Source organism: Neltuma alba, unplaced genomic scaffold, assembly GCF_004799145.2.
Source record: "Neltuma alba isolate B1F8T4 unplaced genomic scaffold, ASM479914v2 tig00005914_pilon, whole genome shotgun sequence".
Classification (NCBI taxonomy): domain Eukaryota; kingdom Viridiplantae; phylum Streptophyta; class Magnoliopsida; order Fabales; family Fabaceae; genus Neltuma; species Neltuma alba.
Window position 1 is genome coordinate 16,256 of NW_021634277.1, and position 12,133 is coordinate 28,388.

Consider the following 12,133-nt stretch of genomic DNA (forward strand, 5'->3'; position numbering starts at 1 on the left):
TTCAAAAATTAGGTCATATATTGCGGACGTGAATAGTACTATTAAGAGATTTAGCTAAATAATCATATGAAAGATGATTCCTATGAGAGTGGAAAATGATGACCTACTAGTTTCTATGTAATAGCAACCTAATATCTCCTGTAACATCTCTAATCCTAGTGGCCATATATTCTTTGAAATTGTGATAAAAAGAAGTTTAAAACAATAAAAAAGAATTAGAGAGGGACCCCGGCCAACAGTAATAACATGTAAGGGCAAAGATGAAGGCGAGGGCGAGGCAGAGAGGGTACGTCACAGAGTACAGCCAACGAAAATGTCGCGAGTCCCGAAAAGTCTAAAGGCGTGAATGGCGAACAAAGGCCTTATTTAGGCGGCCCCAAAACCCAAAAGCTTTATCTTACAGCCGAGGGACGGCCCCATCCTGTGTTCGCTTCGTTGATCATAGCATCCCCGCCTTTCTTTCGGTTTTCATTCTGATTCTCCCCCTCCCTTTCTTCTTCACTGGTTTTTCTCAGCTCTCCCAATTCGAAGAAACCCTAAAAATTTAGAAATCTGATTCTTGCGCGCTGATGGCCGCCACCACCACCACCCCCACCAGTCTGGGCGATGGTGCCGATGATCGACTCCTAGCCACGGCTCAGCAGATCGTTAGGAGCCTCAACACTCCTAAGGAGGTCCGTGAAGACATGCTTTTGATCTTCTCTAGCTTCGATAATCGCCTGTCCAGTATCACCGACCTCATCAACGGTGAAGATTCCAGGCCTTCTGCGACTGAAGAAGACCTTGACCGCTTCCAAGCTGCTGAGAAAGTCATCCTTCGCTGGGACGGGTCCGGTTCTGGAGCACCTTCCCGCGAATCCAACTCGCTTCTCCATTCTCGGGGTGACGTTGTCGAGTATTTATGTGCGGTCGACGACATTATTCAGTGGATTGAACAAATTTCGATCGCTCCCTCCGGTAAAGAGACTCAAATCCTGATCGACCGGGCGGATAACGCGATCCAGCTCGCCATGTCGAGGCTAGAGGACGAGTTGCGACATGCCTTGATTAGGAACACGGTTCCACTTGACGCTGACAGGCTCTATGGGTCGATCAGAAGGGATAGTCTCTCGTTCTCATCGAATTATGGGGAGCTTGGCGAGAATTTTGAAAGCTTCGATGAGGTCAATGATTGCGATTCTGCACGGTTTCATGAGCGCGGTGCCAGCTTGGCCGACGATGTCTTCGTTGATTTGATAAATCCAGACGGGGTGGAAGAGCTAAGAGAGATTGCTGACCGAATGCTCAAGTCTGGCTACGAAAGGGAGTGCCTTCAGGTTTATAGCAATATTCGTCGCGACGCCTTGGATGAGTGCTTGGCTATCCTGGGGGTCGAGCGACTGAGTATCGAAGAGGTTCAGAGGATTCAGTGGTACTTGTTGGACGAGAAAATGAAGAAATGGATATACGCTGTTAAAATTGTTGTCAGGGTGCTCCTCACCGGCGAGAAGAGGCTATGTGACTGTATATTTGAAGAATACAGCGATGCCTGTTTCAACGAGACTGCAAAAGGGTGTGTTATGCAGTTGTTGAATTTTGGTGAGGCCGTTGCAATTATTAGAAGATCACCGGAGAAGTTGTTCAGGATATTAGATATGTACGAGGCTTTGAGGGATGCGTTCCCTGACCTGGAAGCTTTGATTTCAGATGATTTTGTGATTAGTGAAGCCAAAGGATTGCTAACTGTGCTCGGTGAGGCAGCTAAAGGTTCATTTGCTGAGTTTGAGAATGCTGTTCGTAATGAGACTTCCAAAAGGCCAGTCTTAACTGGGGGTCTTCATCCAATGCCACGTTATGTGATGAACTACATGAAGTTGCTAATGGATTATGGTGACTCTCTAGACTCACTTTTAGAAGTAAGTGAAGAGGATCTTGATCGGTTTCAAAAAACCCACGGCGGTGACAGTTCTCAGTTGGAGACCATGTCCCCCTTACATCAGAGAATGCTGTTTTCCATGTCAGAGCTGGAGTATAATCTTCAGGAAAAATCTAGAATCTATGAGGACAGTGCAATGCAGTATATATTTTTGATGAACAATATTTACTACATTGTGAGAAAAGTGAAAGATTCAGATCTTCGGAACGTCCTAGGAGATGACTGGGTTCGAAAGCGCCGTGGTCAGATACGCCAGTATGCGACGGCCTACCTCAGGGCCTCTTGGACCAAGGCATTGTCCTGTTTGAAGGATGAAGGGATTGGAGGGAGCTCTAGTAATGCCTCAAAGAATGCTTTGAAGGAAAGGTTCAAGAATTTTAATGCATGCTTTGAGGACATTTACAGGATTCAGACTGCTTGGAATGTGCCGGATGCTCAGCTTCGGGAAGAATTACGAATCTCTATATCAGAGAAGGTGATTCCTGCATACCGCTCGTTTGTGGGAAGGTTTGGTAGTCAGCTAGAGGGAAGGCATGCTGGGAAGTACATTAAGTATACGGCTGAGGATTTAGAAAGCTATTTATTGCACTTATTTGAAGGAGAGCCTAAAGTATTGCACCACGTGAGGAGAAAGAGTACATAGGATATAGGATTCTCATAACAGGTGAATTACGTTTACCAGGAATATTTGGAAGACATTTCTTTTGTTATGTGTATCCTGCATCTGGATAGGTGTTTATTTTCCAGGTCCTTTAATCTCTAGACTTTGTCATACTGAACTCTCTTGCCATCCCTCCCCTAACAACCAAAAAAGAACACAACACAACGCTTTGCTACATATCTGTAAGTTTGTGACGGTAATAATATTCTGTATATGCGCCGTAAACTATAGTTTGACATGCATAGTGTTTTAACACATTTCTGTATAAATAGTTTGACTGAAATTGTGCCTTTGCAGCCGAAGATTAAATATTCTAATATTCATCCATGTATCTGGCTTCGGGTGGTGTTATCATTTCCTAGACGTATTTGTGTAACTTCACTGCAATTTTCTTAATTAGATTGTTTAATGTTTCGTTTAAGTATGGAAATGAGGGATAGGTAAAGCTGAAACTGCGGGCTGGCTAGAAAATTGGCTGCACATTATTGAATATTCCCTAACCATAAGGCTTGCATGATGATCATAGTCTCGCAGGTAAATGGAGATGAAGGATGAATATATCACCGATATCTTGATAGCATGTAACAATGATGTGTGGTATTAAATATTAATCATTTTGGTGATCGCAAGTCATGCGTTTGTGGGTAGGTCAAGCACACAAGCTCAAGAGAAAAGCCTTGGCACTGAGTGCTGTGTTTCACCCAGGGCGTCATCGAGCTCCTATTATTGGCGTGTTAAATGTAGATGTAGTTTACGAATGCGTTTTCCTCCATTGTGATTAGACTCTCATATGCATACTCTTTTTTTTTTTTTAAGTTACTATTACATGTACTTGGCTAAGCTCAAGCTTGAATCTGCACTTCGCCATTTTAGTGCATACAGTGGCTTTATATGAAACCTTTTTAATCAGTCATTACCATTTTCTGACAGCTTGTCTTTTCGAATATACCAGCCGATGTTATTCTTCATCACTGTTTATCAACAGTTGTAGTGCGATATTTAAACTGTCCCATACAACCAAAGCCACTCCGGTGCATGTTTTGGGGTTTTCTGCATCATTTAAAGTTCACTCGTGTTTGCTCTTTCTTGCTGCTGAAAACGGTTTATCCAAACGGTTAGAGAACGGTTGCTGTTGCATTTGCATATTCGTCCTTGTATTACTCTGCATTTGTTCACTTTTTTGAGCGGACAATGGAGAAAGAAAACCGAACCATTGTTCACAAAAATTCATGTCTCACAATATATTGGTAAACCAGGTGGAGGAACCTCTACAAATTAAATGTGTTGAACTGTTTTGAGTCAGGATACTGTAATCAGAGAGTCTGTTTGACTTGCTCGCTCCTTCACTTTGTCGTTGGATTATACAGAGTAGGAACGATGGAGGATATATTCATTATGAGCGGAAATCACGTCTAATTTGAAACACGAGAGGAGAAATTCACAACTGGACCTCTGTTTCGCTTTCTTTTCTTACCATAAAATACGGCGTATTGCCAAGGGTAGAAAAACTAATAACTCAGTAAAACACAGTCGCAAGAAGAAAGTGATCGACTCTTGAAAGAGGGAGAAAAAAAACTCGCCGAAGCTCATGGTTACAGAACTGAGGGAATTCGTTCTCAAATTTACAGCAACCCTTGCTCGTACAGGTTAAACACGTTCAACAAAATTGCAAATTGCTTTGTGCCTTTGCTACAAGTCTTCACAAAGCAAAAGATCAGCTATTAGGCTCTCTGAATTAAGAGAGTTTAAACCTGAATGCGACTCATAACCCATCCCACTTAATAAATTAGGCTCAAGCGGCCAAGTTATTGGTTTTTAATGTTTGCTAAACCCGGCAGTTTGGAGGAAGAGGAAGAACACCATCAAAGAAATCACCAAAGTAGCCTCGAGGCTCGTGTACTAGCCTTGAGATGATGTCTCTGAGTGTGATCACTCCTTCCAGATTCCCGTTATCATCCACCACATAGATTCGATTAATCTTCTTGTTGTCAAGCAATTGAATCAGTTCTTTCACTGTGCAACCCTTTTTGCATGTAACCAATTCACTTAATTTTGGGAATACCTCTTCATGCTTCTCTAAGTAGCTTCTAACGGCTGTGAGGAAGTCTTTTACTGTTATATTCCTGTCACAATACAAACATCCAATGAGTTGGTAAGATCAAAGAGAATAATGGTGATAGATGAAAATGAGCAACTACGAGATCTAATGTGATGAGATGACAAACCTATAATCGTGAAAGATTTCAGGAGCAGTTAGCAAGAATTGAACATCTCGTAGGCTTATGGTACCCACTGCTTTGTCATCACTTCTCTCGATTACAGGGACCCCTCCAATCCTATTTTTCCTCATCGCTTTAAATGCTTGAAGCACCGGTTCATCCTCATAAACCTAAACAGGGAAAGGAGATTTTGTGAAGCTGATCAAAATCAGTCATCTCACTTGAAAGGGATAGAAAGATAGAACTTGTCTAAAGTTATGGCAGTATACGGTTAAGGTGATGGAAACCTCCAAAATTCATGTATTGAAATACTGAAATGTATGAAGCAAATCCACCCGCAAGGGCAAAAGGGCATAATTACATTCGAAATAGAGAAAAATCATAGAAAATGAGTAACACAGAATTGCAACTGCCAACAGGAAATAAAGCCAAGATTCGCTCAAAATCGATCTATCATTTTTCCATGCCTCTTCCTTAATCATGCCAACTTTTTGTCGATCCTTTCTTAACTAACTCTCGAAAGAAACCCATACCAAAAGTCAACACTCTTTGCTGTCAAAGTTAGTTCAACACCCTTTCTCATGTAGCCTAGCCTATCTTTTCCTTAATCTCCTCCTTACATCGTCTACAGTATATGGAGGATCCATCAAGAGATGTATAAAATGTTACATTTGAGACATCAGGGAAAGCTGTATCGCCAGATGACCTAGGCTTATGGAAATGAATATGCGACACGTTTCAGACACACTGAAATGCTGTAGTTCAGTGGGTTTTTATATATGCCTGTCCCAGATGTGTAATTGACAACTGCTGTGGTGAGGTTTAGAATTAATTGACTACCCCTTTTCATATCAGTTGACTCAAACTCAAATTTCAGAACCATAACTTTTTCTTCCTTCTTAGGAATTTGAAAAGATACCTTGATAATCTGATTTTCTGTCACCAGAGGAAGACCAACTGCAGATAGCATCTTGGTTCCCCAACTCTCAAACCACTGAAGTCCAGAACATTCAGCCAACATATGAATAACAGCAGGCTGTGTAATAACGTTATCAATCCTGCCTGCACCCAAATCCACCACAGGAATACTCTTCATCTTGTACTTTGAAAGCAACAAAAGCATAGTCAAGAATGAATTTGATCTCTGCAATGCAAGGAATGGGGCCCAGCGGAATGAACCTGAAATATCACGGACCTGTGTGCTAAAGAGTTAGCATAACAGGGTCGAATCCTGCAAGTGAAGAATTGGGACAAAAACAACAAGGATTTCTCAGGATAAGACACAACCTTGGCACTCTTGTAAAGTTCAGAAGATGTCAAATCCTCAAAAAAGTTTCCTGAAGTTGCAGCAGCAGAGCCAAGGCCTAAGCCCTCAAGTTCTCGAGCAGCATTACATCCATTAACTGCAGCTGCAATAGCACTTCCACTTGTTGGACTCCTAGGAGATGGAGGTTCAGACTGTCAAGAAAGTCAGTTCCCATATTCACTTAGCGTGAAAACTGAAACATCCAAGAAAAAAACAACCTTAACAATGACAAGGTATCATATCATTTTATTCAATTATTATTATTATTACTTTCACATGCTGCATGATAAGTTGAGAGCAATCACTTCTCTCCACCAAAGAGAAAATATCTTTTTTCCTATTCAGAGTCCTATTCTTCTCCAAAAGAGAGAAGCATGTGAACCACTCTATATTTGAAAATTGAAAATGCGGTACTTGAAAGGCCAATTGAACGAAGGGTATTCAGATGATCATATTCTCTGAACATGTTTAGGTAGGATATTATGCTTCTGTTTCAATAACACTTTAGACTATATACTTATTATAACCTCCATTCCATGAGAGGTTCAGTAGAATATATGATATATTTGTTGCACAGGAAAGTGATCCACTCCTTTGAGAAAACAATAAGTAGGTTTACTGAATTTAGGCTATTCTTCCCTTTAATCTTCATTCGTGATCTTAGAAACTTTTTTCCTTTTGGTTTTTTTTTTTTTTGGTTTTTTTTGGGGGGGGGGTTCCTTTCACAGAGAGATAACTTAAACCTCAATTATCTGCGTCATATCGCCAATTTTGGAAGCAGACAAAGAAATCCTACATTCAATAACGCAATCGATTTATCATGCAAGGAAAAATAATTAATATCCAAACTAATGGGTATTTTATGCCCCTGATTTCATGTATACCTGTTGCAGAATCCAAACAGCAATTCCAGCAAACTCAACAATTCCAATATATCTATCAATCCAAGTAGCATCTTCAGATGCCTCGACATCAACAACAGGTGCGCTAAGAATATTGTGCTGTGACAATATTTTAACAGCCTCAGACAGGGTGGTGTCTGATTTTATCTCAATCACTGAAAAAAAAAAATGGAAGTCATACATGTTGAGGCCAAAATAGAGAAACAGAGAGGGGGAAGAGACACAAGATACCAAAAAACTATATATATATATATATATATTTATATATGAAGAAGAGACAGGCATGAATTATGATCGAGTTTGTTTTACTGCTAGCCATGTCATCAAAACTAGATCAATTTTTTATCTGCTTTGATCAAAATCATGAAATCAAACATCTTTAAAACATGGCTAGCCTTCATAGGTAGATCGTGCATATAAAGACCATTACACACCTAGGTTAGAAGAAGCTAGGGGAAAGGCAGAGACAGGGATGCTTTCGAAGCAAGCATTAAGCTTTTCAGTAGGACTCAGCTGTGGCTCCTGAACGTCCCACAGATCCTCCACTCTCATTCCCAGCTTCGCCTCTGGGCTCCTCGGACCCATCTCCTGCATGGTAGCCATAACACAACACACTCACACTCTCTCTCTGCAACTCGTAATGGTCTAAAACCTCAACGCACCCAGCACGTCCCATAAATAACCCAAGGGGAAGACACTGAAGCCTACCATCACTATACAGAAATGATGTTATATACGTGAGAATGAGATCTTCACCGTTGAATCCGTATACTTTGACTTCAGTTCCCTTGACTTCTGGGCATGAGGGCACGTGGACGGGTGTGATAAGGTCACGACCATTTTGCTGTCAACGTAATGGTTTTGTCGGGGCGCCCCACTCGCAATGCTTATCTGAGTTCGTGCATGATTGGGGCAAAACATCCTTATCCGGTTTTTACTATTGGCCACAAGAGCGGGCGACACTAGTGTGCGCCAAGGCGTGCTTTGCGCTCATGGGATTGAGAATTTGACGTCTGTTGAGAGAGAGACTGCAGGCTAAGCCTTTGTTCTAATCGAAGTCATGATTTACAAACACTCACCATTATTTAATGCAAAATGCATTCTCCTTGTTTGTAGGAAAATATGTAAGTCAGCCCATGAGAACTGACCCTTGCCATTTTCACTAATAACCGTCGAAATTTGGACTTCATCAAAATAAATGTTCGTTCCAATCAAGTTGACCTTCGATGATTTGTAAGGTTTGGGTTATAATGCTGAAGATTTATGAAAGCGTGCATGTCTACTGCGTCACTTGAAGAGAATTAGGGATTCGCCGATCAGCATTGCGCAATTTTATTTTTCCCTGTGGGGTTGGGGCTTTTCCCTCATGCATCATTTTTGTGATTGTTTGATCTCTGATATAGAATTTGTATCGTTGACTGTCATTGAAACCTCTTCGGTAACCCATAGCAAGTGAATGAGTGGCAGGCGTTGAAATTTTTTTCCTTAACTGCGGGTGGCGGGGGACACATGGAGGCACTGACTTGACCAAAGTTTTATTTTGTGTTATGTGCAAAGTAAAACCGACTCTAGCATTTCACAAGGCAAAAAGAGATGCTGATTAGTGAACCAATTTTTTACATCAAGATTTCAACCAAACAGAATCAGGCTGCGGACAACAAAAAAATTAGAACATACAATCACTAAATTCTTTCTTTTTTCCCAACTCCAGCTCATTCTGATTTTTCTTTCTTCTTTTTACCACCTCTCAGTCGGGTAAAACTGCCCAAGTTTACATAAATTTTGCATGTCCCGTCCTCTTCTTAGTTTACAAGGAAAGAAGCCCGTGTTCAGGCAAAGTGCAACCAAGACCTGCGAGCAACGGTAGAAGATCTTCTTCTACCATATATTTTAGGTGCTTCTGGGAGCATTATTTTTCAGCAGTTTTGCGATTCAGGTAACGAGTGACAGCGTGCTCAACCCTGAAAGCATTATCAGAAGAACACAAAATCCATCACGAAAGTATTAGGCGGGTTGGAACACCAAACACGGTTCTCAGAATGTTAATCAAGCTCGATTTCCCTAGAGCCTAAAAAGCCAAATCTGAAATAAAAATTTCAGTCTCGAGAACTATTTATGCAGCGATTTCAGCAAGCCAACAGGAACATAGTGCAAGCCATGGAAAAAGATAATGCCAATTTCAGTGGCTGCCACTCTTTTCGACCGCCATTTTTTAGTTTGATAAATGAAGAAATTTCAACAGGATTAAGGAACTTCAAGTTTCCAATATTAATACCATCATGGCCAACTAAAATGTGCATTCTGAGCATGAAACACTCCGCAAGAACAAAGATAAAGTAATTGAAGACTTACCATGGTTGATTGTAGAATTCAGAACGTCGTTCTCTTTCTGCATAATGGCTGGCATCTCCGGCAACAAGCTTTAAATCCTTACTCTGAGAAGCAATCAAAGCATTGATAAACTCTGCAGGGGAATGACTAAAGCCAAGAAAAAAGCTCGCCTCTTGCAATGCTCATGGATCTTCTTTATGGCAGTAGAGATCACTTCATCGCAAGCATCTATCTCTTTATGCTTCTCAATGCTTGACAAGAATGAAGACATGTCCTTCTCTAGCGGAAAAGGCACATCAACCTGCACATCATAACATCCAGTACTGGCTGGACAAACTCCAGAAAGTTTGATTTTGTGCTGCAAATGTATAGGTTGGGGTTGGGATAAATGCTGTGATATCTTCTGAGCAATCATGGAGAACTTTATCTTCTCTTCACCAAACCCCTTTGAAGAGGAGGATCACACATGAAGAATGAAGGGTCATTTGGCTCTGCAGCTTCTTGGACTTCACATAGTGCCAAAGAGCAGCTATTATTCTTGGGAGTCTCAACCTCAATCCCTAAAAGCTTAGACAGTTGTGCTGAAACCATGAACTGCTCAGGTACATAATTCAATTCTATTCTGATCACTGCAGTGAATTCTTTGTCTCCTTTCCTCTTTACCTCAAAACCCTCTTGTTGGGTAGGTGAACGAGCACTCTCCCATAAGATGACATGATTATCGGGATAAAGGCTCTGATCCAAGTATATGGTCATTTTCTTGAAAAAGGATGAAAATTTAGGATACACGGAGCTTGATTTCTGTGAGACTCCAGCTGCCACAGGATCCTTACCGTCTTCTAATATCCTTCCTGTTATCTTAAGTGACCAAGAAGGCTCCTCTGCATTTTTCTTCTCAGAATCTATTTGTACCTGATTTGAAAATGTATTGTACACATAAATACGTAGAGTTCTTCGAACACATGGAGGATTTTTAAGAGACTCCCGTACGTCAATCTTCTTCCTGGCTAAAATAGCATCTATCTGAGCTTCATATTCAAGTAACTGAGTGTAGATGGCGGACTCCGGCAAAAGTGCAGCCACCTTTTCCGGTATTTCTTTCTCTGGTAATTTCCGCTTCTTCCGCCTGGCAGCTGGGGTCAATTCCATAGTCTTAAATGGCGAGGCTGGATTAGCATTGGAGGAACCGCCAGGCCTAGAAGGTGGCTTTTGAGTAGCCCGCTTCGCACTTGCTGTGCCAGGCGTTGAAACAGATGGTGGAGTCATGTTCGCAGTGTTAGTATTAGTGCTATGCAACTGGGCAATAGCAGGTTGCGTTTGAGGTTGTACATGACCTTGAAGTTGAGCATGGGGAGCCTGAGATTGCACACGGACATGAGCTTGTGGATACTGGGCATGAGCAAAAACCTGGGCTTGGGGTTCAGAAAGCTGAAAATGACCAGGAAAGTGAGATGCACCTTGTGTTGGAGGCTTTGACTGAGAAAGAAGATGGGGCTGCTGGCTAGTGGGGTTAGGCTGAGGGGCGGTTCCAGGATTGCTCAGAAGGGACGATGCCCCAACGTTCTTTACAGGATTATTCATGATAACGTCGCTTCTAAAATAGGACCTTAGTCATAAGCAAACTCCCTGAAAATGAAGTTTCATAAATATCTGATCTCCAATAACGGCAAGCGGCCAAATTTCATGAACTAGGTATTTCTTCATAAGCTTCCCCTTTCTCACCAGCCCACTTCTCCAAAAGAACACAAATCAGAAGGCGAAATCAGACTCTCCATAACCTGCTTTGTCAGAAACAAGACGTCTTGGATCTAAAATTATTCAGAAAATTCAAGAATAAAAACCCTAACTACAATACCACATTGTCGAATGTTAAGACGCACTGATTCAAAATTGAAACCGGCCACACCAATCTTCGATGGGGGGTTTGTATAAAGAAGCAAGCAAACCGAGGGAATCTTACTCGCAATATTCACTTCCGCTACGCTCTCTAAAATTTGAAGTTTGATATGGGAGTCGAAGCGCGACTACTTGGCGGTCCCTGCGATACCTTTCCACCCCAGGACGTATATTTTTTAATTATTTCTTACCAAGATTACATTTGGTTTTCTTACGGGAAGCAGTCTTTTTGGTTTTCCCTCTTCTCGTCTCGGTCGGGAACGAACCAAATGAACGGGTAAGCCCCAGAGGAGAGAGCCACGGGTCTCTAGTCTCAGCCTTGCGACGAATATCCAAGACATGTACATATCAACGACGATGTTAATAAAATTTACAGCACCACTTATTTATTAATTGATGTAATTTATCCCATGAAAATTTAGTCCAAATTTTTATTAGTCGTATCTTACAATAGGTGAGAATTCAAATGTTGCTTGTTGGGGAAAAAAGAAAATTCAAATTTTTCACATGAAATTCTTGCTTGTTAAAATAGATATGATGCGCAAATTTTTTTTATAGTAAGCAGCCATAAAAAAAATTTTTTGTACATTTTTATCAATAATTGTACATTCTCTCTCTTTTTTTTACCAGCTGTACATTCTCTTTTTTACTCAAGGTATGCCTGCCACTTGTTATATTATTAGTCAACACTGTATATAAATTTTTTTAATAATTTAAAATATTGGATTTATATCCCTATCCCTTTGCGTTAGTTTAATCCCTCTTGTTTAAAGTGCAAAGTAGCCCATGCCCCTTGGCCGTTGCCCTCACTCCTCACCTTGATTAATCATCCCAGAAATCAAAACCCAACATTGAAAATAAAAGGCATTTAAGTCATCCAAAAAGCATAAAACCTCTAGAAAA

At 41.1% G+C, this 12,133-nt stretch overlaps 2 protein-coding genes and 1 pseudogene across 2 annotated transcripts; 1 reads left to right on the top strand and 2 right to left on the bottom strand.

Moving 5' to 3' along the window:
• Positions 1–398: 398 nt before the first annotated feature.
• On the top strand, positions 399–2,859 carry LOC114749024 (exocyst complex component EXO70B1-like). Its single transcript, XM_028937489.1, has one exon. It carries the CDS (start codon positions 570–572, stop codon positions 2,556–2,558), a length of 1,989 nt encoding a protein of 662 aa, XP_028793322.1. The 5' UTR covers positions 399–569; the 3' UTR covers positions 2,559–2,859.
• A 1,285-nt stretch (positions 2,860–4,144) lies between these two features.
• Positions 4,145–7,669, bottom strand: LOC114749028 (SNF1-related protein kinase regulatory subunit gamma-1-like). The gene is made up of 6 exons (XM_028937494.1): positions 7,438–7,669; positions 6,986–7,158; positions 6,083–6,253; positions 5,715–5,990; positions 4,802–4,965; positions 4,145–4,699 (listed from the first exon to the last, which is right to left on the bottom strand). The coding sequence occupies exons 1-6, from the start codon at positions 7,604–7,606 to the stop codon at positions 4,402–4,404; spliced, it is 1,251 nt and encodes a 416-aa protein (XP_028793327.1). The 5' UTR covers positions 7,607–7,669; the 3' UTR covers positions 4,145–4,401.
• Positions 7,670–8,577: 908 nt separating this feature from the next.
• Positions 8,578–11,424, bottom strand: LOC114749022 (SWI/SNF complex component SNF12 homolog; annotated as a pseudogene).
• Between the last annotated feature and the right edge of the window lie 709 nt (positions 11,425–12,133).

Coding starts and splice junctions, on each gene's coding strand:
- LOC114749024 (XM_028937489.1), top strand. CDS start 570: ATGGCCGCCACCACCACCACCCCCACCAGTCTGGGCGATGGTGCCGAT.
- LOC114749028 (XM_028937494.1), bottom strand. CDS start 7,606: ATGGCTACCATGCAGGAGATGGGTCCGAGGAGCCCAGAGGCGAAGCTG. Junction 5,991..6,082: donor AACTTTACAAGAGTGCCAAG/GTTGTGTCTTAT, acceptor TTTAGCACACAG/GTCCGTGATATTTCAGGTTC. Junction 4,966..5,714: donor CAGAAAATCAGATTATCAAG/GTATCTTTTCAA, acceptor TTCCCTGTTTAG/GTTTATGAGGATGAACCGGT.